General features: G+C 40.9%; 1 protein-coding gene across 2 annotated transcripts; it reads left to right on the top strand.

Moving 5' to 3' along the window:
- The first annotated feature begins 2 nt into the window (after positions 1 to 2).
- On the top strand, positions 3 to 20,359 carry osbpl7 (oxysterol binding protein-like 7). 2 transcript variants are annotated; one of them, XM_034708100.1, is made up of 22 exons: positions 3 to 303; positions 5,390 to 5,592; positions 6,673 to 6,816; positions 6,905 to 6,958; positions 7,041 to 7,154; positions 7,243 to 7,395; positions 7,520 to 7,643; positions 8,705 to 8,823; positions 8,926 to 9,015; positions 11,211 to 11,364; positions 11,453 to 11,559; positions 11,654 to 11,822; positions 12,965 to 13,111; positions 13,209 to 13,345; positions 13,433 to 13,570; positions 14,782 to 14,845; positions 14,958 to 15,036; positions 15,894 to 16,038; positions 16,562 to 16,712; positions 16,915 to 17,041; positions 17,155 to 17,277; positions 18,826 to 18,987. In XM_034708100.1, exons 2-22 carry the CDS (start codon positions 5,461 to 5,463, stop codon positions 18,833 to 18,835), a joined length of 2,481 nt encoding a protein of 826 aa, XP_034563991.1. In that variant the 5' UTR covers positions 3 to 303; positions 5,390 to 5,460; the 3' UTR covers positions 18,836 to 18,987. The 2 variants fall into 2 exon arrangements, with proteins under 2 accessions (XP_034563991.1, XP_034563990.1); XM_034708099.1 differs by lacking the exon at positions 18,826 to 18,987 and adding an exon at positions 19,479 to 20,359 and having other exon boundaries at positions 4 to 303.
- The last annotated feature ends 2,179 nt before the right edge of the window (positions 20,360 to 22,538 follow it).

Below are 22,538 nucleotides of genomic sequence, written 5' to 3'. Positions count from 1 at the left end.
GCGCGCGCAGCCTTCGACGCACAGCTCTCCTTGGATTTGGAGGAAGCTCGTCGTCTCACCCATCGGCAAGCCAGCAGGCAGCGAGCGAGAGAGGGAGGGAGGGCACGGCTGGTGAGATTATGTGATCAGAATGAGTGATTATCTGAGGAGAGAACATGTAGTTTGACTTCATTTGATGGTTTTTTTTTTTTAAATGGAAAATGTTGGATTGACGCAGTTTGCTGAAAGCGGAATGAGACACTTGTTGGATTTAAATGGCGCCAAAGACGGCAGCAGATGATGAGACTCGCAGGTGAATTTCAGGTAAGACTTATAAGCATGGCCTTCTACCTTTATCTCTCTCTAAAAGTGCTAAAAAGTGCAAAAAAGTCAGATTAAATGAAGAAAACACAGTTTAACATTTACATATTTTAATTTTGGGTCATGTTTTCTCTTCTCTGCTGAAAGTTTAGTGCCTCATGGTTCATATATTAGTGAAATATGTCTAAACTTTTATTTAAATGGTCCTTACTTCCACTTCAATTTGCGCTGTGACTTCTAAATAAGCTTTAGATAACCACCATGAATAATTCTCATGGGCCCTGAACGCACCATAAACATAAAGGAAGCCAGAGAAATCAGAGGAGCTCTCCAAACTGAACCTTAAACGCACATATTTCACTGTAGCTGCACCTTCATTGTTCTTTTTTGAACCACCTGAGTCCCTGTACTTTGATTTAATGAAGCATAAATCTGCATAATCTTGTTTTAGTGTATTAAAAATGTAGAGAGATGTCACACTCATTGATAAATATGTAATCCATAGCTGATCCGCCCTTTATTAGCTGCAGATTTTATCCCTGAAATGAGATTATTCTGTTGTAATCTCTGCGTTTTTGTCCCTTTATGTTGCAGCATGCAGTTTGGTGACTGACGCAAAAAATGCAGCTTACTCCTTTTAAATACTTTCTTTAATTTCTGAATCATTATGCTTATTATATCTCCTCTCTTTTGGATGAATTGGGATTTAAAGTGGCTGTTAGTTTATTTTGAGCGTCTTAAAACAGTGTAATCATCCAACGCTCACAACAAAGGATTACATTCATGTTGAAGGTGCCTGCAGGTGCTCAGGCTGACTCTGTCTCAAACTTCTACAGCAACTTATACTAAAGTGACTTCCACAAGTTGAAATCAAAGTGCAGATTCTCTGTTAAGTCCTTCAGCACATCTTTTAACATCATCCAAAGACATGAAACCATTTTTGAACCTGCAGTGTATTCTCTGCGAGTAAGCAAGCTCAGAAACCTGTAAATCCCTTCATCCTGTTTCCACCACATGCTGTCATCACTCAGGTCACTTACTCTCGTCCTGTCCCTCCCTTATGTAACACAGAGCAGGCTGCTCCTGCCCAGATTTAGATAGATCATTAGGAGGTAAAGTCCCATTCACTGTTTATCCATTGATTGATTGATGGCCTCACCGAGTCGACATCCACACAGGTGGTCTGATTATTTACTAAATAATACTTTACAAACAAAGCCAGCGTCCGACTACAGTTTACAGTAAACTCAATTAATCTGTGATTATTTATAGATTAGTCTAATGGATTTATTATACCGCTGATAAAACGTCAGATAAATGTGAAAGTGTTTGATTACTGTCACCAAAATAACCCTCTAAATTGTGTCCTTTGAAAGTCACTTTAAAGCTCCTGTGAGGAGTTTTTATCCAGCTATGAAACAGTCTGAAATTAACACTGCTGCTTTATAGTAATAATAATAATCTATTTTATTTATCACGCACTTTAAATTTGGAGCAAATCTCAAAGTGCTACAAGGCATAATAAAAGGGCAGTAAGAATAAAAACAGGGTTAAAAAAACAACAACAAACAAACAGTAAGATGCAGACACTTGATAAAAACACTGTAGTTGAATAAAAATAAATACAAGTATGAGCTGTAAAAGCAAACAAAATCATCTGCAGCAAGATTTATGTAATTTAAATTTACGTACTGTACCTTTAAATGCCTGTAAAAGGTGCTCTGGGGTCAGACGAGGAGATCAAGAACACGCTGCAGAACGGTTTCACAGTGAGACACATTTGGCTGCAGGATTAAAGCAGGACGAGATTGTTTTTGAAGACATACGACTCATGCAGGTTTGAGACAAAACTGGTGAAGAAATTTGAAGTATCACTTTGTCCACAGGGGGCGCCAAAGTCAACACTAACCAAAAGTTCCTCACAGGAGCTTTAAGTTCATATAAAAATGTCTCAGTTTGATTGGATGTAAAAGTTGCCAATCAATCTAATAGTTGAGAATAGCATGAATCAGAATGTGAAGTCCCCCTGCATGTTGGTTTGTAAAATAAAGGATGTTCTGAAGCGACTAATTTTCTCATCATATGTATGAAAGTTTAAATTCTGACTCACTAAGAGGTCTAAAAGGCAAGAAAACACTCAGAAAGCATTCAAAACTGAGCATGATTTTCAAAACACAGCTGTCACAGTGTCACAGTGTCTCGGGGTGAGTGCTAAGTGTGGCTAAAGATAGCAGAGCTAGCACCTTCAGCCGTCAGTCCTCTGTCCTGCCTGTGCTGGTTCCTCATGTCTCTGGTGGAGTGGTTATATGTCAGTTTAACCAGACACAGCCTACATACAACTTTATCTCCATTTACTAGATCAACATACTGACAAACTATGCCGCTCTGTGCTTGTTTACATCCAGGTAGTTCAGCTTTAACCGGAGCTACAGCCCACTTAGGTGGCTAGAGCTCAGACACAACATATGACCGACATTTCAGTCCTACAATAATAGAAGTATTGATAAGATGTTTAAACGAATGGTAATTCTGGTACAGACTAGCGAGGGTGATCCAAATGCTGCTAATGCTTCAACTGTCTCAAACATTTTCTTCCGGATGTTTAAATGGAAGTTTTAAGTTTTCAACACCTCGTGATATCAAACACTGTAGATACTCTTGTGTTTTGCGTTTGCACTGCATGTTGAATTCTGTTTCTATGGAGTTAAAAAAAAACACATGATTCATGATTGTTGTCAGCATCTTTTCACGTCGTGTCACCGCTCTCTGCCTCAGGATTGGGCTTCTCTTCCAAGTGACAGGAAGCTAAAAACATTCCCTGAAAAACCAATTAAGCAGAGGATGGTAATCCTCGGCCTGCAGGACTTGTTGCTGTTGCTTAAAGGAGCAAAGTGGGAATACCAGCACCGGTGAATTACACAGCTTTTTGCACAATAAAGTTCTACATTTATGTTTTATATTAGATATCGTTGTGTTGCAATAAGTTTGACCTTTAAGACACAGTTTGTATCGCAGGAATGTAGCATTGCATTGGACCATGATACAAGATGTTTGATACTTTAATAGCACCCCACACAATATTCAAAATATTAAAGAGTAGCTGGTTATTCTGAGGCTGATAAGTGACTTTTATATCAACACAAGCTGTTTCTGATTTTATCTAAAGCTGGTCATAAAGGAGAAGTCTGGTCTCACTGTGTTCACTTTCCTACAGAGGAAACCCTTCACCATAATCTGCAAACTTACAGAACACGACCCTCCTTCATTCCCAGACCCCCTCACAGGGGTTTGTCATGAATATAAATGTTCTCTGGCGTGTTCAGGCTGACATTAAGATCCAGCGTGATCTAGTTGAGGATTGAGGACGTACGCAAGGAATTCTTGCAGTGTTTTTGGCGCCGCATGAAGCGACGGCTCACCTCTGTTAGGTAACGAGATTACACAGAGTCCCACCTCGCCTCCTGCTCGGCTCCTGCTCGGCTGAGCCTATTTAACACGTTTGTTGCTCAGAACACCGCTCGGCTGTAAAAACAGAAATCAAACTTCACACACTGAACGCTGAATTTAAAGCTGAACCCTGCAGCTGGAATTTATGACGTGCAAACATTTTCAGCATGTATCCCTCTTAAGCAACGGAACATAATAGATAGTAATTAATTCATTTATCTACTGGCAGTCACTTAAAGAAGGAATCTGTAAGATCCAATTGCAGGTATATTTTTGGAGATCAAAACAGCATCCTCTCTCTGAGTTTGTCTGCTTTGAATTTGAGCTTGTTTTTGATGTTTCATCGCCTGTAGTCTTAAATTTTAGTCAAAGTAATAATAATGATTAGAATAATAGTTGATAGGACTCATACAGTGCTTTTCTAGATATTGAAAGAAGCTTTACAAAGTGTGCAAATGAGATAAAGTAACCTGTAACGATCGGAGAACAGAGATCACTGCGACTCTTTCTTGCAGACTGATTGTGATTTTTTATCTCTTGTGCAGTCGACTCCATAACTCGACTACAGGTGTTTTATTTAGAAAATCTGTCTGTCCTTAAGCACAACATGATGGTAAACTGACTGGAAAACGTCTATATCACCGATCCATAAAATAATTAAATGCATAAAGTCATAAACCAGGAAAAAAAACACTAATTTGCGTTGGTGTTATTTGATGAAAACATAAAAAATCCACATAGTCACTGACATCCTGCACAGGTTTTAATTTGATTTGTGCACAAAAGTTGATAATTGCTTGGTGCGTTGTTGTGTACATGCATAAACCTCACCTCTGGCTCCATCATGTTTTTATATTGTCATCAAAAGAAACACATTAGGTCTCTCACTGCTACCTTTGTGGTAATTATAAGCTTAAAAAACTGTTGCAACATAGAAAGCAATGATGTAGCTAGCTGTGGGATAGTGGAGCTTACAGAGGGAGGTTAGCCCCCCAACTCTGCCCAGCAGAGGGCGCTGATGTAATAATAACACAAGACTAGTCCCAGTGTAATGCTGCTAAGAATGCATTCTGAACACTAATCACATTATCAAAATCAAAACAGCAAATTTAAGGTGGAATCATTATCATTGCTGCATTTGCACAGATTAGTAACATCTGCACATGATATGGAGTTTTGTGTTCCCAAGCTAGTTGTCTTTTGCACACAAGTTACACAAGATAAAACGTATTGTGCACAAGACAATAACATGCACGAAAGCTACAAATCCCCACCTTATGGGATTTCAGTGGATCCAAAAACAGCTGAATGTGTTGGCTGGTAAAACAGTTGCTACAAGGTCCGTATAGCCATAATCACATGATCTTTATCATCTCTTTGAAACTGATTTTCATGTCGATATGAGGAACAGTAGAGGAAGTGCACGCTGGAAATGAATTTAAAGTACTCTGAATGTCTGAATCTTGTTGGCTGTTATCTTATTGGATCATTGTTATTGACACATTTAAACAGAGAGCTAAAGTCACTGATGAGTAAAGTGGTGCTTATGTAATCGCTTCAGAGAAAGACGACACTGTAGAGACTGGAGTTTTCTTAACGTCTGGCCATACTTTCAGCTAACCTCCTCACCCTGACGTTTCAGCTTTCAGCAGACTGCAGTGGATCTCTCTTCAAACCAGCTGATTACAACAGAAAGAGGAGTCTGACTCTGAGATGGAATCACACGGGTCTTCACTAAACCGCAGTCAGTCTCTGGCGAGCGGTCTGGAGAAGAACTCCCCCACGTGGAACAAACCGCCTCACTCTCGGAGCAGCAGCACGCTTTCGTCTCGGCACTCCAGACAGGTGAGGATTCAAAACCTGAAAACACATGAAAACACCACAAAGGACCGGTTCTCCTTCACTAGGGGGACGTTGTCAGCAGGAGGAGGTCCAGAAAAATGTCTGACATCTACTTTTAATTCTAAATTCTTCCCTTTTTAAGTATAAAACCAATGACCTAAGTGAGCCAGATTCTTATAGCTTTGATATCACAGTCAGAAAAGATGCCACAGACAAATCGACACCGCCATGCCAGGCTTGTTGGTGATTCTATCGTCAGTGCAACCTGAAAGGACGCCTCTAAGGTGGCAGATTTACATTTTCAAACTGGGTCTTTGGACTCTATTTAAAGACCAAGAATACCCCTTTACCTGTTGCATCTTTTCTCATATTTAAACACAAAGTAGTGTGAAGTTTATATGAGTAAAAGTTTGTGAAATAGTCCATCTTCCTTTTGTTTCCAAAGGATTTAAGATAGAAAAATGAAAACTCAAACCAATCCAATTTTAGTTTAGTAAACATCAGAATATTTTTAGATATTTTTTGAGTTACAGTTAATCTTTAAAAAGTGTCTGAGTAGAAGATTTTATTTTTAAAAGAATCAATAAATAAGAAAACAACATTGCTTAAATAGCCTTAAAGCTCCTGTGTGGAACTTTCAGTTTGCATGCATGTTGGCGCCCCCTAGTGGACAAAGTGAGACCTCTTATCTCTCTGCTAATCAATCAATCTTTATTTATATACAGTAGCACCAAATCACAAATGCTATCTGAAGACGCTTTACAAACAGAGCAGGTCTAAGACAGGATCAGATCCAGTCCCATCTTACAGACAGGACTCAGTCTGATCTCATCTTAATCCACCATGAGCAGAGTACTTTGCAGCATTTAGCAAGTTACAGTGGCAAGGACAAAATGCCTTTAACAGGCAGAAACCTCCAGCAGGACCAGACTCATGTTAGACAGACGTCAGCTGAGACTGTGTCTTGTCCTGCTTTCTTTTAACCGTCAAATGTGTCGCTTAGGGTTGAATATTTCTGTTTGTCAGTCTTGTTGCGGCGTCACTGTTAATATAAACAAAATATTTCCCCTGCTCTGCTCGTAGATAATCAAAGACTGGGAAGTGATCGACGACCCTCATGGAGAAATGCACACAGGAACTGAAAACCCTCATGACATCGCCCCGCCAGGTATCTGTGAGGGCTACCTGCACAAGAGGAGGAAGTGGCCTCTGAAGGGTTGGCACAAGGTGAGAGATCGAGCCGGTCTGCCGTCCTGTTATGAGAGATAAGATCTTAATGAAGTCAATTTGAAGAATATGTGTTCTCTGTTTTCAGAGGTACTTTGTCTTGGAGGCGGGAGTCTTGCGATATTGCAAAAACCAACATGATGTGAGTCAACATTTGATTTAAAAACAGGATTTTTCTCACTCACTATGTAATAAAAAAATTAAAACACTTTTTTCTGCTGAAGATTTCCAGAGGACGAGTCCAGGGCTCCTTAGATCTCAGCCACGCCGTGATGTCCATAAACAAGAAGTCAAACCGTATCGACCTGGACGCTGGAGACATCATTTATCACATGAAGGTAAACAAGCTGTCACATTTCCTCCTCCTCTTGTTTAAAGAAAACAAAAAGAAGCACCTTTAAGATCTAAAAGAGTTTTCTCTCCCAGGCAAAAAGTCATGACCTCTTCTACATTTGGGTCACTAAGCTACAAGCTCATCGAGTGTACAAGAAGAACGAAGCCGCTCACGCTCACAGCGGCTTCCTCTGCTCTTTGTCCCAGAGTGCTGCGGTCGGACAGTCTCAGACCAACGGAGATGTGGTGACTATAAATAAACATTCTCAGATGCAAACTTTTTACTCTTGACTCCACAAATCTGACACACGAATCTCCATGTCTGTGTGTATTTACTGATGTGTGTGTTTCCCTGTGTTCACATCATCAGAGCTCTGCAGGCAGAGCAGATTCAGCTTCAGCTTCAGGAGTGCTCCCCTCGGCTCACACTGCTGTGAACACCAAAGTGTCAGCCTGGCTGCAGCAAAGTCACGACCCGGATATCTGCGTTCAAGGTAAGACACAACAATCATCCGGTTAAAGAAACATCATTTAATACTGTCATAATAATCTCTAAACGCCTCAGAGGGGAACATTAAATCTTTAGGTGCTTCAAAAATAACTGAAAGCTCTTGTTTTTGGAGCTTTTTTATGCCTTCATTGAAAGGACAGGAAGTGGATGAGGTTTGAAACAGCTGGGGAGAGAGAGTGGGGAAGGAATTGCACCTGAAGCAGGTGTTTTGAGAACCATTACCTCTGAACATGGAGAGTGCAACTAAACTTAACCCCAAAGCCAAACCTGTGCTGACTCAAGTGATGTCATTTGAGTCAGCACTGGTTGGAGCTGAGGAATTAAAATCTGGTGTGTTAAACCCAAAACCATGCTCTATGTGAAGCTTTATGCCTGCTCCTGTCAGACTTGTTAATGCCAATGCTAGCTTGGGTCCTTGAGACTATTATTAAATTATATATTGACACTATTTCTTATGGAAAATCTAAAATGTCTACAATCATTTATAAAAAGCAGGACTAGTAAAGATAAAAAGGTTAAAAAAGGGTGTAGCATAACTCTCCTTGTCTTTGTTTATAGCTTTTTTTTATCACCCAGCTCTCTTCCTGATCTTCAGGTTGTGTAAGATGCTTGATTCTGATTGGTCAAAACCCCTCGACAACAGTTATTAACTTTAACTAACATGAGCAGCACCAGAGGCAAACTGATCACACGTCAAGTCAAATCAATCTGCAGAATTTAGCTTCTTACCTTGTTGACACCATAGACCGTAAGGTGAGGTAAAACCGTTGGTGCATTGTGGGTAATGTAGGCACCAGGACAAGGAAAATGAATGCATCATTATAACAGTAATATCTCTTATTCTGCTGCTTTGATTCGATTCCAAGTCATTTAATACAACTTGTTTAATGTTTTGGTGTAATGTTTCCTTTTCCTGCATAAATGAACAGATGTAACATATATGCTATCCTATTAAGATGCTGATTTTGGGTTAATAAATATCTGATATTTTCCTCAAATCAATCAAAGCAACGCTCTAAAAGACGGTTTCTTCTCATGTTGCAGAGCTGAATCGATGCCACGTTGACCTCACCGAGCTAAACCGCTTAATCCAGAGGCTGCAGACGTTGGAGGCGGGCCAGGCTATCACCAACGGAGACCTTAAACGCATCATCAGCACACACGTACTCTTACTGATCAATTTGGAGCAGCTAATTTAAGCATAAAGATCAAATCAGTTCTCATTTATTCATACAGATTCTGTTTGTATCTCTCCTCAAACTCAGAATCTGTCTCTCGAGAAGCCAAAGAAGCATCGCTCAGGGAAGATCTGGGGTCACTCTCGCACACTGTCCAGAGTGGAGGCTCTAGGAATGGTAAGCCTGTTCTGAAACTTTCATCCATGAATATTCAGATTAAGATTATAATATTTAACACTCTTTCTTCAGTGATATAATCTGAGTTTTTGCATTGAAAGTTGTTTGTCCTGTGAGATCCTGAAGTCTTGTTATTAGTGATATATTTAGTTAAAGTATTTAACATCCCAACCCTCCATTAACGTTTTGGGCCTGTCTTTAATCCAAAGCCTATTCGTGGGATTACTAAATCGGTGAGTTGGCCAATAAGAAGAACTTAAATCTGATGTTCTCCATTTGAGCGCTGAGGCAGCCTGCCATCCTGAAAATAAATTCTCATTGTATAAGTAAACACAAAAAAAGAAGATGTTTCCTTCAGGTTAATCCGTGATACGTGTGTTTGGTTCAAAACATTCATATACCAGAGAATTAATAGAGTGTAGATGACGTGATTTCTGTTCATGAGTTTAGTCTAGAGGTCTGATGGTTAGTTTGTTCTTTAGAAAGTAGAATACTGCTGGGTGTAACTTCTAGATAGCCAATAATCCTTTTCATATCAGAGTCTGCAACAGCGCTGTAAGGAAAGTGCAAAATCACAAGAGCTTATCAGACCATGAGAGCTTCATATACACACACAGAGCATCAGGGATCCAGCCTCGCCTCTGTAACGCCTTCATATGACTTCATACTGAAGGCAAGGCGTTACAGGGGCGTACATGTCACACTTAACTGGCAGTATGAAAAAAGGTGTAAAGGGTTCGTGGAGCACAGCTCTTATGGTGTTCATCCATGACAAAACACATGATTTAGAAGCAAGAGATGCTGAAAGAAGAAGTTTGAGAAGCGAGGAGGACAAAAAACCTGCAGAGGTGCAGGGTCTGTGATTTATCGACAGCAGATCAGACCTCTTGCTTTGTCTTTACACTTTCATTTGACCACAAAGCTTCGGTCCTGGCATGTTTGAGTGGCACTCTTAAATTAGAACTATCATGTGTCCCCTCTATGTGCTACATCTCCAGGTCCAGTTCACAAAGCATATTGTGTTAATGATATTCAAGTGCAAAAACGACCATCCAGTTCTGCAGCTCGCTCTTGTTTTGTGTCTGATTGTGGAGCTGTAAGCATCTCCACTCTCTGCTGCACAGAGCTGCGCTGTGTGCTCTCTTCCTGTCGGACTCAAATCCATAGTCAGTCACACTGATGATGAGCTGAATGGAGAGGAGATACTTCTACAGATTTCATAGTTTATATCCAGCTCACTTCCTGGAGTGAGCTAGCAAAGAGCAGCTAACTCAGGAAAATAAACATCCAATCTGTCCTGCAAAACAGCAAAGACCAACTGCATCAAAAGAGGCCACAAATGAATGCATTATGTTTTATCTAAATATATGCAAACAACTCCAGTGCATAGTGACACTATTATTACAGTTTGTGGTGTATTTAACCCTTTGTGTGCACAGTCCTTTGGTGAATCAGGCCCTGTGTGTTTGTTATTAGTTTAACTTTTCTAACAAGGACAGTGTGCAATAATATTAACCATTCATACCAAGAAAAATGAAAAGATGGTTGCACAAGATTTGTAGTATGAAGTTGTTGAAGTTGAGCTTTAAGAAATCCATCAGTGCAAGCCTTGCAATGTTTTTCTGTAAATACAACATGAAGGCCTGATATAGTTTGTGTCTACATGGAAAATATGAAGCTTGTGCAATCAGGTTAGCAGCTGAGTGGCTTAGGTAAGTATAAAGGTGAGCTTAGTTTAGAATAAGGATTGGAGGATTGGAGAGAATCAGGAACAGGCAGCCTTTCTCTGTCCAAAAATTCAACCTACCAACCATCTAAAAATAGTTTACCATTCTTAAACATTTCCCAAGTGTTAATGTGTCGACTAGTGAGTGCTGTCAGGTTGATGTTGTTACCTGTGGGTAGATTCGGGTGAGTGTCCCTGAACTGTGTTTGCCAGCATTACGACTACCTTCACACGTTTGCATGTTAAAAGTATAAACCTGGATACCAGGACAGTTAACCCCAATGTTTGGAAATATAGGTTCAGTTGTTATCTGCATACTCTGTAATGCTCTGATTATTCACAGACCTTTACCTCCAGTGAAACCTTCAGAGCTGGATCACACAACACAGAAGCGACTTCACAACCAGCCTGACAAACAATGAAAGATTGTTATTCACCCATCTTCCACCCTCCTCTGTTCACCTCCTAGCTCTCCTCCAGTCACCTGAGCAACTCCTCTCACCTCGGTACCTCCGTCCCCTCCATCCCCGACTACGTCTACTCCCAGCTGTGCCCCTCGACTAACACACTGACGCCCGAGGGCAAGAAAATCCACCAGGACATCTGCGCCACGTCACTACGAGGTCAGGAATTCACAGATACATGCACGTAAAAGCAGAATCCAAGACTCAACCTAACTTGGTGTTTTATTCTAATACTCCCTGTCTCCAGTGTTTACCTCCCTGAAGTCGGTGCATGAAGCTCTGTCCCAGGAGAGGCAGAAGCTCCTGGAAGTCTGGGACTCAAACAACATCCACCAATCCAACACATTAGCAGGGGTAAGATTCATGCTGCAGCTGAAATCTGGATTCTCTGGGACTTACTCCCACGTGTTTTTTTGATCTGTCTTCCTTCTTCTTCTTTCTTCCTCAGCCTGCAGACGTGAGGAGGCATTCATCCCACGGGACTCCTTCAGTCACAGACTCAGCTGCAGAGTATTTTGACGCCAGCGATGACATCCTTTGTTGTTCCTCTGAGGTGTCCGATGAATCCGGACTCAGCGACGGGAGCACGACCAACTCTGAGCCAGAAGAAGGACACGGTGGGTATATCATAGTGGGAGGATTGCTTGTCTATTTATGCTGCCATTTATTCTCTGTGCAGGAACAGAGGAGGAACAAGTCCTGGGCAGTCATACAGTTGGCTTGTAACGGCGGCTCATGCAGCACCTGACAAAAGGACATCAAGAGCACAGCAGCTAGCTGGTTATTAAATGTACAAGGCTGCTGTAAGGACATTTGAGCATATAGAAATTACAGTAACCCACCATAGACTTTTCTTTTGTGGGTTACTGGTCTATAAGGTGTGGATACAGACAAAATCAATCAATCAATCTTTATTTATATAGCACCAAATCACAACAAGTGTTAGAACTCTTCCCAAACAGATCAGGTGTAGACCGTACTCTATGTTCTTTAATTAACAAAGACCCAACATGAAATCCGGATCAGATCCAGTCCTATCTTACAGACAGGACTCAGTCTGATCTCATCTTAATCCACCATGAACAGAGCACTTTGCAGCATTTAGCAAGTTACAGTGGCAAGGACAAACTTCCTTTAACAGGCAGAAACCTCCAGCAGGACCAGACTCATGTTAGACACACATCTGCTGAGACCTACCGTGTTGGAGAGAGGGATAGAGGGAGATAACAGGCAGACATGGCTGCCCAGAGAGGAGCGTCTATGTGCTCACTGCTCTACAGGGGACATAGAGACAGAGATGCACTTCCTCCTCCACTGCAGCAAGTTCTCTTTACTAAGAGATTCCCACGACAGGGAAATTACTAAAATGGTACCAAACTTTCCATCATTAACCCCAGAAGAGAAACGGTCAGTTCTCCTCTGGCTGCTAAATATGTGTCTGCCTGTCACAGCCTGAGGGACGCACCATCCCATAATATCTGATTTTAGGTGAAGGTTTTATAAGCATACAGCATGAAGTGAGGACATTGAGATATGCAGTTTGGATGACACCATCGTTCATTAATGTGTATAAAATATGTAATGAATATATATGTAATGTATGTGTGTACATCTTATGTGCTTTGGCAACAACATGTCTTTGTTCATGCCAATAAAGCAAACTGAATTGAATTGATAGAGGGAGATGACAAATCCTACGCTTCAGATTTATTACAGTCATGATGATTAACTTGTCTTATTTCTCTTGCTAACTTTACAGCATCTGCCACCCGGAAGTACCGTGCCAGCATCTCCAAGTCTCCCAACTGTATCATGCCTAAGTGCACAGGACGGAGGACCACACTGCCCGCTCAGTGCCCCGACAACAGCCACGTGGGCCTCATGGCTATCCTCTACAACAACATAGGTCAGGATGTATGAGGAGTCACATCACGTTACAGCCTCATAGAAATATTCTTGATACAAAAGGAGTTTTCTGAAGCTGGTGTGTTGTTCGTCCTCAGGTAAAGACCTGGCTCGGGTGTCCATGCCCGCCGCTCTGAATGAGCCTGTTAACCTGCTGCAGAGGCTGTGTGAGGAGCTGGAGTACAGTGAGCTGCTGGATACTGCAAACAACACAGCAGACCCCTACCAGAGGATGGTAAGACGACTAGAGCACACGTTTCTTTGACACTGATGGAGGAGTAAGACGAGTTGGTGTTAAGTGTCTGCATTCTATCCCTCCCAGGTTTACATCGCTGCCTTTGCTATCTCTGGTTACTCCACCGCCACGTTCAGAAACCGCTACAAGCCCTTCAACCCGATTCTCGGGGAGACCTACGAGTGTGTCAGAGAGGACCGGGGCTTCAGCCTCATCAGTGAGCAGGTACTTCAGGATGAACTTTTACATCTTATGCACAAGCCTCTTGTTTGTTTCACATCAATGAAAGCCTTTAAGATCGCTGAGGAGCTGCGACAGTGGACCAGGTTGATTAAACTGACCTTTTGAAATTGGGGAGAGGACGATGGGTAATTACTTTTGAGCACCCGTAATCCTCTCTGGGTAAATTATGATGAATCACCCTCTCTTGTAACTGAGCAGCTCAGCCTCAGTGATTTATTGCTTTAATACAGTTATGGTTACTGATCATGTCATCCAAATAATGAGCACGAATCATTTCATCATTTATCTTAAAGTGAGAGCAATTAGTAAAAGCAATTAATGTCAGTTTTTTACAAAGCAATTTATTTTTATAGGTCATTCACAGTTGTCATTTAACTCCATCGCTCTTTTCACACATGCACCGCTCGGCTGAAAGTTACCCCACATTTCAAACTTTTCACACAGACTTTCCTCCTTTAAAGGGAAGCTTCTGTAAGAAGTCAGGGTGAGCCGATATGAGAATGCATCGTGTAAAAGTGGGCTAAGTGAGGCCATTTTTTCACGAGTGCACATGTTATAAGAGCTAATGTTGATTGCTGTGATCTTCAGGTCCTCAGGCAACAATGCATTAAAAACAGACATGACTCTGTAGTGGAAGTCACCACATGGGCTCAAAATCACGCCCAGAAACTATTATCTGTGAACACAGTTTGTCGCTGCATCCACAAATGAAGGTTAACACTGTTCGATGCAAAGAGGAAACCATTGCTTTTATTGCATCTCTACTTTTATTGTTTTTGTGAAGCACTTTGTTACTTGTGCAAATTATAAAAGTATTATAATTATTATTATTATTATGCATAAATACTTCCCAGAAACACTGTAGACTTCTCTGGGCCCAAGACAGTTTCAGATGGACTCAGTTGAAATGGAAATCATACTTGTGGTCTGATGAATCAAAATGTTAAAACTTGACCTTCTTCTTGGAAATCATGCATTCCACATCCTCTGCTTTTAAGAGGAGAGGAACCACCCGGCTTGTTATCAGTGCACAGCTCAAAAATATTTTTTTCATGCACAGGCTGTTAGATTGGGGATGCTAATATTGTTTCATGGATTTTATGTTTATGTAAACCTTTCTTCCACATTATAGTTGTATGAAAAGTGCTCAACATAACAGATTGATTGATTTGTCCTCTATCTGTACTTTACAGGTGTGTCACCATCCTCCCATCTCTGCCTGTCACGCACAATCAGACAACTTCTGCTTTTGGCAAGGTGAGCTCATTTCTGTGGGTTCTGTCAGCTTCTGACTTCAGTTCAGTGACTACATTTGAGAATCTGTTCAGACATATATTCTTATTCAACACTCGTCTGTTTTACTTTACAGACCAGAGATGGAAAAATAAATTCTGGGGCAAGTCTCTGGAGATTCTCCCGACAGGAATGGTGAACGTCACTCTCTCAAGGTAACAGAACCACCTCACTCCTTTAGAATGAGCCTCAGGAATATTTAATGAATGTCTTTAAACACTTCTTCAGTATTTGTATTAGAAAACACAGACCTGGAAAACTTTTAAGCATCAATGCAAATTCATGTGGCTGTAAATACATCAGGATATGTTGTAGTGATTTTTCATGTTTATATGTGCGTTCATTTAAACTCCAGAATTAAATTTGGGGTAGCAACAATGATTCATTTTGTATTTCTTTTTGAGATTTTCTTTGTCTTTTTGATCTAATATTTCATCTTTGTTTGATTAAAGATGGACAGAAAGCATAAAAAGAAAAAGGGAATCATGCATGCAACTATTGATGGAAATACTGTAAAGTTTCCAATAAAAGCCTGCCCCAAATAAAGGCCGGGTCCCTTTAAGTAGCAGGGTCAAAAAAGCCAGCCACTGCTTGTTCTGCTTTAAAGATGGAAATAAAGGCTTCAATAAATAGAGAACCTCATCTCTGCTGGGCAAAATTTAAGTTAAAAGATAATCTAAAGCCTGTTTCTTATTGAGGCCCGAAGGCAGGGTGAGTTTGGAGATTGAAAGAAATAAAAGCCCGGGCTACAAAATGAAGTTTGACTGCATCATAATCAAACAATGAGCAATGTGATTATAAGTACTGAACCATTAGGTTTCCAGACATTCAATAAGTCTTTACGGACAACTTTGTTGAATACCCTGCATCTTTGGAAACTTTTCATAATGGCTTCTTGCAAAATACCAAAATAAATTCAGTTTATGTTGATACAGCACCCAGAAAACCTGCACATTTTAGAAGCCACAGTTTTTCCCACATGATTCTGAATTGTGTTGGTTTTTGTATTCAGGTATGGAGACCACTACGAGTGGAACAAAGTAGTGACCTGCATCCACAACGTCCTCAGTCAGCAGCGTTATCTGGAGCATTACGGAGAGGTCACCATCCAAAACCTTAAGAGCAACGCGTGCACCTGCAAGATCACATTTGTGAAGGTAACAATCAGCTGTTCCTCTCTCTTTTTAATAGTTTCATTTGAGTGACTTAACTGTGTTTGGTTGACTGATGGTTTATAATGAAGGATGACACGACTCCACCTCTGCCTGTTGTACCAAAGTGAAGCCAAAAGCCCCACAGCAGAGCAGATTCTTGTGGGTTAAACTCGGATATGGAAAGTTAAATGAATCTTGTGTTGGTGTGTTACTTTTTTCTCAGTGTCCCTCCTCTACCCTTCTAATCTGCTGCACACAGCGCTGCAGCAGCCACATTTGTCAACAAACACTTGGATATAAATTGGCATGAAAGGAAACAGCTGAAAAGATAGAAACCATGTTTTAGAAAGAAATATTTGAAGTGTATTTTGATTTTAAAGTTTGACCCATACCCCATCTGTTAACATGGAGAAGGCAGGCTTTGTGATCCGTACTGCAGCCAGTCAGTAGGGGGAGATCTATCCATGTCTTATACAGTCTATGGTTTGGTTATGCTTTTTATTAACATGTATCTGTTTCGTTGTAGTCTCGTTATTGGGGTTCAGAGACGAACAAGAACGAGGTGCAGGGCACGGTGCTGGACCAAAGCGGGAGCGTCATCCACCGGTTTGGAGGCCTGTGGCATGAAGGCATCTTCTGTGACACTCTGCCGACTCCGAAGTGTGTCTGGAAACCAAGTGAGTCCATAGTCGTCACAAACAGACTTGTTTACCAGCTGATGTCTTCAGTCTCTGAAGACTCTGCTGTAGAAGTTGAAGGTTTAAAATGTGAGAGAGGTGAAATGATCCACCGCTGACCGATGCCAGAACGGATAATCAGTATAAATCCAGGAGTCACGTTTTAGAGCAGCAGATCACCTGACAGACTTTCATCCCGCAGATCCGATGCCAAAGGATTACCTGCTGTACTACGGGTTCTCCACCTTCGCCATGGAGCTGAATGAACTCCCCTCGGACCTGATGCCTCTCCTGCCTCCTACAGATAGCCGCCTGCGCCCGGACCAAAGGTGAGCTGAGCAGGAGAAACTGACAAGATAACTTATGTTTCATTAGTTAAAGTTGAAGGGGACCATGATAAATAAATACAGGAATCTAAGTAACTGATGTTTTGTGTTTGCAGGTTGTTGGAGGAGGGATATGTGGATGAATCAGACAAGAAGAAAGATAGCATCGAGGAGTGTCAGAGGGAGTGTAGAAAAGAGCTCGCCAAGAAGGGAGAGGAACACATTCCACGTTTTTTCAAGTAAGTTATATATATTTTGTAATCACTTGTAACACAGGTTTATTGATGTTTCTTTTTAATGCTCTCTTCCACAGCAGAAATAACAAAGGAACTCTCTTATTTACATGATAACTAGGGAATCCGGATATTATTGACAGAACATTGGTATTGGCAGATAAAAGCTTAAAAATGTAGTTATTGGTTTCTTTTTTTTTTTTTTTTTTTTTTTTTTTTTAAAGTTATATTTTTGGCCTTTTTGCCTTTATTTTATAGGACAGGTGGAGAGAGACAGGAAATGTGGGGAGTAGAGGGTGGGGGAAGACATGCAGGAAATGGTCGACCGGCCGGGAATCGAACCGGCGACCCCTGCGACGAGGACTGTAGCCTCTATATGTGGGGCGCTTAGACCGCTAGGCCACCAGCGCCCCGTAGTTATTGGTTTCTGCCATTACAAAAGTTGTCGCCCATATTTATGCCCAATAAGGTGACACATTAATTATGTGCACAGCTTAAGTGTGCCAACATTGGAAGTATTTTGAAGTGTTGGAAACAGACAGCTAAGTAGTAAGCACAGGGTATGCAAGGAAGAGCAAAACAACACTCTTTTAACTCCATAAATTTAATTGTGCATCTTTGCAGCTTGCAAAAACTTGTTAGCAGCCTCTACTTCAGTCGTTCAGCAAAGCTAACAAAATAAAGCAGCGACCACCTGAAGGTAAAGGAGCTTAACGAGAGTCATTGAATCCATTGCTCTTGTAAACCAGCCATCAGCTTTCAAAGCTTGATCCGAAAAGGCAACTGGACTTGGAGGAAATTATTGAAGATGTTTCACCTCTCCTCCGAAAGGCTTCTTCAGTTCTGACCAGTTGGGTCGTTAGCCTAGTTCTTGACAGTCAGGAACTAGGCTAACGACCCTACTTAGGACCAGTGTGACTACCTGAACACACCCATGACTGTTAGAGGCTTATATTTTCTAGCTCTTCCCCAGTCTGGTCAGAACTGAAGAAGCCTTTTCGGATCAAGCTTTGAATAACCATGACCTGGATCAGTGAGAACCTTCACAGACCAGCCTTCAGTGTGGTTGATTGTTTTTGGCACTGGTACCGGACAAAATTAGATTTGAAAATATCATCATATTGGATATCTGCAAAAAGTCCAATATGCATCCCTGTACACTAATCAGTTACAGCGGATAGCCACCTCTATTTTAAATAATGCCTCACCCTCTGCACAGGGATTTCCGGTTTTTAGTCCCAAGGTGCAGGACACAGCGTCACAAGAAAAGCTTTGTTCCTGCTGCTATTACTGAGCTGAACAAGCAATAGCTTTTATTTTCTCACACACAGTCAGCCTCCAATTTTATGACTTGAGCCCAGATTGTCTTATTTATTCATGTGATTCTATCGTTTTTATTGGTTGACTGTTCTCTGATATGCATTTTAAATGGAACCTTTAGCACTTTTTATCATTTTATCATGTCTATTCATTTTACCATTTTTAGTGTTAGATTGGTTTTAGGATATTTTTGTATGTTTTGCACATTAAGTAGTTTGTTCTGTCTGTCTACAGGTACAAATAAAGTAACCTGAACCTGAACCTGATATGCCGATACAGCTTCCCTTGTAATAAGGGAAGGTGGTATATGGTATAATAACTTGTGCCATAAAACAACAGGCTTTAATGTTGGTATAATGAACACTGAATGTAAAATAAAACAGTTTTTAAGTCGAATGAATGTCTCATATTTAAAGTAATTAGTTAAGTCCTTTATCTGTGCTGCAATATTTGTTACCATTCTTTTAATTTTTTTCTTATCAATCTATTCAAATATTTGCATATTCTAATGGCTCAAGTTTGATTTCATGCATCCATTTAAGTTTATTTTTATTAAAGATTTATTTGTATTTTTTACTAGTTTTGTCTTTAAAATCAACATTTTTATATGAACCAATATTTGAGACCAAGAAATCTAAGAAAAAACACAACTAAGGACCCACAATAATCCCTCTCCTGGCATTTTTGCTCAAATAAATATGTCTCATTGTATATTACTCACTATGCAAACAGGTTCACACAGATTAATCATATTTTCTGACTTTATGTTCTTGTGACTTATAATGTTTATATTTGGAGATACCAGAGTTTTTACAAAGCAGCTATCAAAAAAACTGGATCTTGATTATCAGAACCTGTAACATGTTCATTTCTGTTTCTCTCTTCAGGAAAGCCAAAGATCTGTGTGGACGGGATGTGTGGGTGACAAACGGGACTTACTGGAAGATCAGAGAGGATCCAGGTTTTGCTGCAACTAAAAATTTAACTCTGTGGTGACGACGATTCGGAGAGAAAGGGAGAGAGGAATTTAAATGATCAACAGGAGGAGGAACTTCAGACGGCATATATGAACCGCTCTGAGGATCATGCAGAGTGGAGACAGTGCTGCAGATCTCTCCTCCTTCATTCTGTTTGTCCATGACTGGATCATGGGGAGCAGACAGGGTCAGGTAGACTTACCAGCAGAAAACAGAAAAGACTTTCTCATTATGATCAATTTTCTAATGTGTTTGAATGTTTTTAGGTTCCTTCTATAGAGAAATATATGTGTATATATTTAAGAATCACTCTGTGCAGACCTTTGAATTAACTAATGACTCTTTTTCTGTCAAAACTGTGTTTGACAGAGGGATCAGTTTGAGTTTCAACTGTTTTAGAGTATTGAATTTTAACATTCGATCAAATCATGTCCCCGCTATGGAAGGGAACACCTGCCTGTAGCTGTTTGAAGAGCGTGTGCTCATAACATCTGTTAAAGGACCCATATAATGGTATTTTTAGCCGTCCACTACAAACCTTTTCTTATTTTTTTTGTTATATTTTTGGGGCTTTTACATCTTTATTCAGAGAGTAGAGTAGCTGTGCTGATTGGCTGCCTAAGTGTTGGTAGCAGAAACCAGTGCAGATGGATGCAGAGGCGGAAAAACACCAAAACAAACATGTCGAGCGCTCCAGAAGACACCAGGAACATTTGTTTCCTGAAGCCACTGAGAAAGGACGTGTGCTCAAAACATCTGTGCGGCAATAAAGAAGGCATTTTTAAAGGTGACATATCATGCAAAATGGACTTTTTAATGGTTCTCTACCTGAAATATGTGTCCCTGTCTACAAACCCCCCGAGAATGAAAAAAATCCATTCTGCCCCTGTTCTGATTTCTCCACCTTTCTGTAGATGTGTGTGAAACGAGCCGTTTCAGACTTCCGTGTTTTTGTTACGTAACAACAATATCCGGTCTGTCACGGAGTCAGAGCTCGGAGCTTGTTCAGCTCATAGACTGTATAAAATACAACTCAACCCCTCCTCCGTTTTTCATTACCTGCACACGTGTGCTAACAAGGAGCTTAGGAGGGAGGCATGCTAGTTGTAGGCTGTCTTAATAAACACAAAGGTCGGTTTTACTCCCCACTTCTGCAGATTTGAAGATCTAGTAGATGATTTTTATTTATCATGGATAAGTGCTAGCACTAGTTAGCATAGCCACATAGCTACATGTTCGTAGCTGTGTACCAAGACACACGTCGACATACTGATAAATAAAACAACAAGAAACACTAAATCTGTGACCAATCTTTCAGAAAGGTCCTGCTGCAGGCACCTCTCCGTCAGGATCAGATTCTGGATCAGATTCAGAGGGTTGAAGTAACGTGATCTCTAAGCAGCCGTGTATATTCAGCCAACATGTAAACATTAGATCAACGTGCCGGAGAGCCGAGGCCACACCTACTTCCTGAGGGGGCGTGGTCAGAGAGAAAACCGAGTGTTCTGAGGAGGGCTGAAGAAGAGGGTTTTTCAGGCAGACCAAAATCTGATTTCAAAGTGTTTTTTTGAGCATAAACTTTAAAGACATGTTTTGGGGACCTCTTAGACCAATATATGTTGATGAAAAAAGCGTGATATGTCACCTTTAAGGTTAGGGCTACACACCAAAACAAACATGGCGAGCGCTCCAGGAGAACCCGAGCCATTACACTTTACATGTGATCCTGAAGGTAACAACTAAAGTGTTGCAGCCGCAGTTGCAACAGCACGTCTGAGTAATACATCATAGTTCAAGTGTTACTCCTACTTTCCTGTCTTTTATGTGTAATTTAAAGTTGTCGGCCCTCGTTGTTGAAGCAGTTGTGCTTCTTTCTGCTTCAGATGAAAACAGGTGTTACTTTGGATGTTTAGTTTATTAAAGCAGCTGAAAATGTGAAGAGCTTCAGCTTCTGGTACAAATATAAAAACAGTTCAGCTGAGAGATGACTTCACATGCCGTGCACGTGTCATCCTTTCAGGGCAACCGTGATACAAATTTTAACTCTCCTGCAAAAATACTCATAAAAATATAAAAAGTATTGATAAAAAAGTTATTTCAGCCAATGGCAGGAGTCAGTGCAGGTGACTGACCGGTAGATCAGCTTATGGTTGTTGAACCAGGCGGCTCTTCCCCTCCTCCTGCTCAGCCAGCTTGAAGTGAGTGTAAGACAGGATTCCTGCCAGGGTGCAGAGGATCCCCAGAGCCTAGTTCAGTGACAGCGGGTCATGGAAGGGCAGGTATCCTCCAACCAGAGTGATGCAGAATTTGAAATGACCAAACCTACAAACATGTTGTAGGTGACAGCAGAATTGTTTCCTATGATCCAGTAGATTGATAGGTTGACCAGTTACCACAGGAGCTGATTCATATCGCTTCGTAGGAGCAATGCAGAGGCTTCTTCACCTCCACATTCTCAGGGTTGTTAAACTGGAGGATGATTAAAGCACTTCTGCATTTGCAAGGAGTGACATGTTTTTCATTATATGAGACCTTTAAGTTACTGGAGTGCTCTCCTGTTGTGTTTCTGATCTATTTTCAAAATCAAATGTATGGATGCATGTCCGCTTAGAGCTTCATCATATGCTGTTTTATCATGTGTGTTATTGTTTGGCTTTTTAAAATGCTCTGAAGTGGATGCTACAGTCAGAGCTGGATTACCAAAGACCAGAAGGTTTTGGGTATTTATCAGTGAAGCACAGTGAGGAGAAGAAGCTGCTGTCAGCTCTGTCTCCATACTGCTCAGTTATTATTGTGTTCACTTTATTTGATTATTTATTTTATTTATTCGAAGGCAGGACCTGTTGTTTTTGTGCACTGCATCAAAGTGCATGGTGCGTATTATCACCAACAGGCTGTGGAGAGGCTCACAGGTACTGATGTGAAACATATGAAGTACTCTGGGTTTGTTTGTGACTTTCACATCATTAA

This window comes from Notolabrus celidotus, chromosome 18 (assembly GCF_009762535.1).
Source record: "Notolabrus celidotus isolate fNotCel1 chromosome 18, fNotCel1.pri, whole genome shotgun sequence".
NCBI classification, from domain to species: Eukaryota; Metazoa; Chordata; class Actinopteri; order Labriformes; family Labridae; genus Notolabrus; species Notolabrus celidotus.
This window is presented reverse-complemented; position numbering and strand designations above follow the sequence as displayed.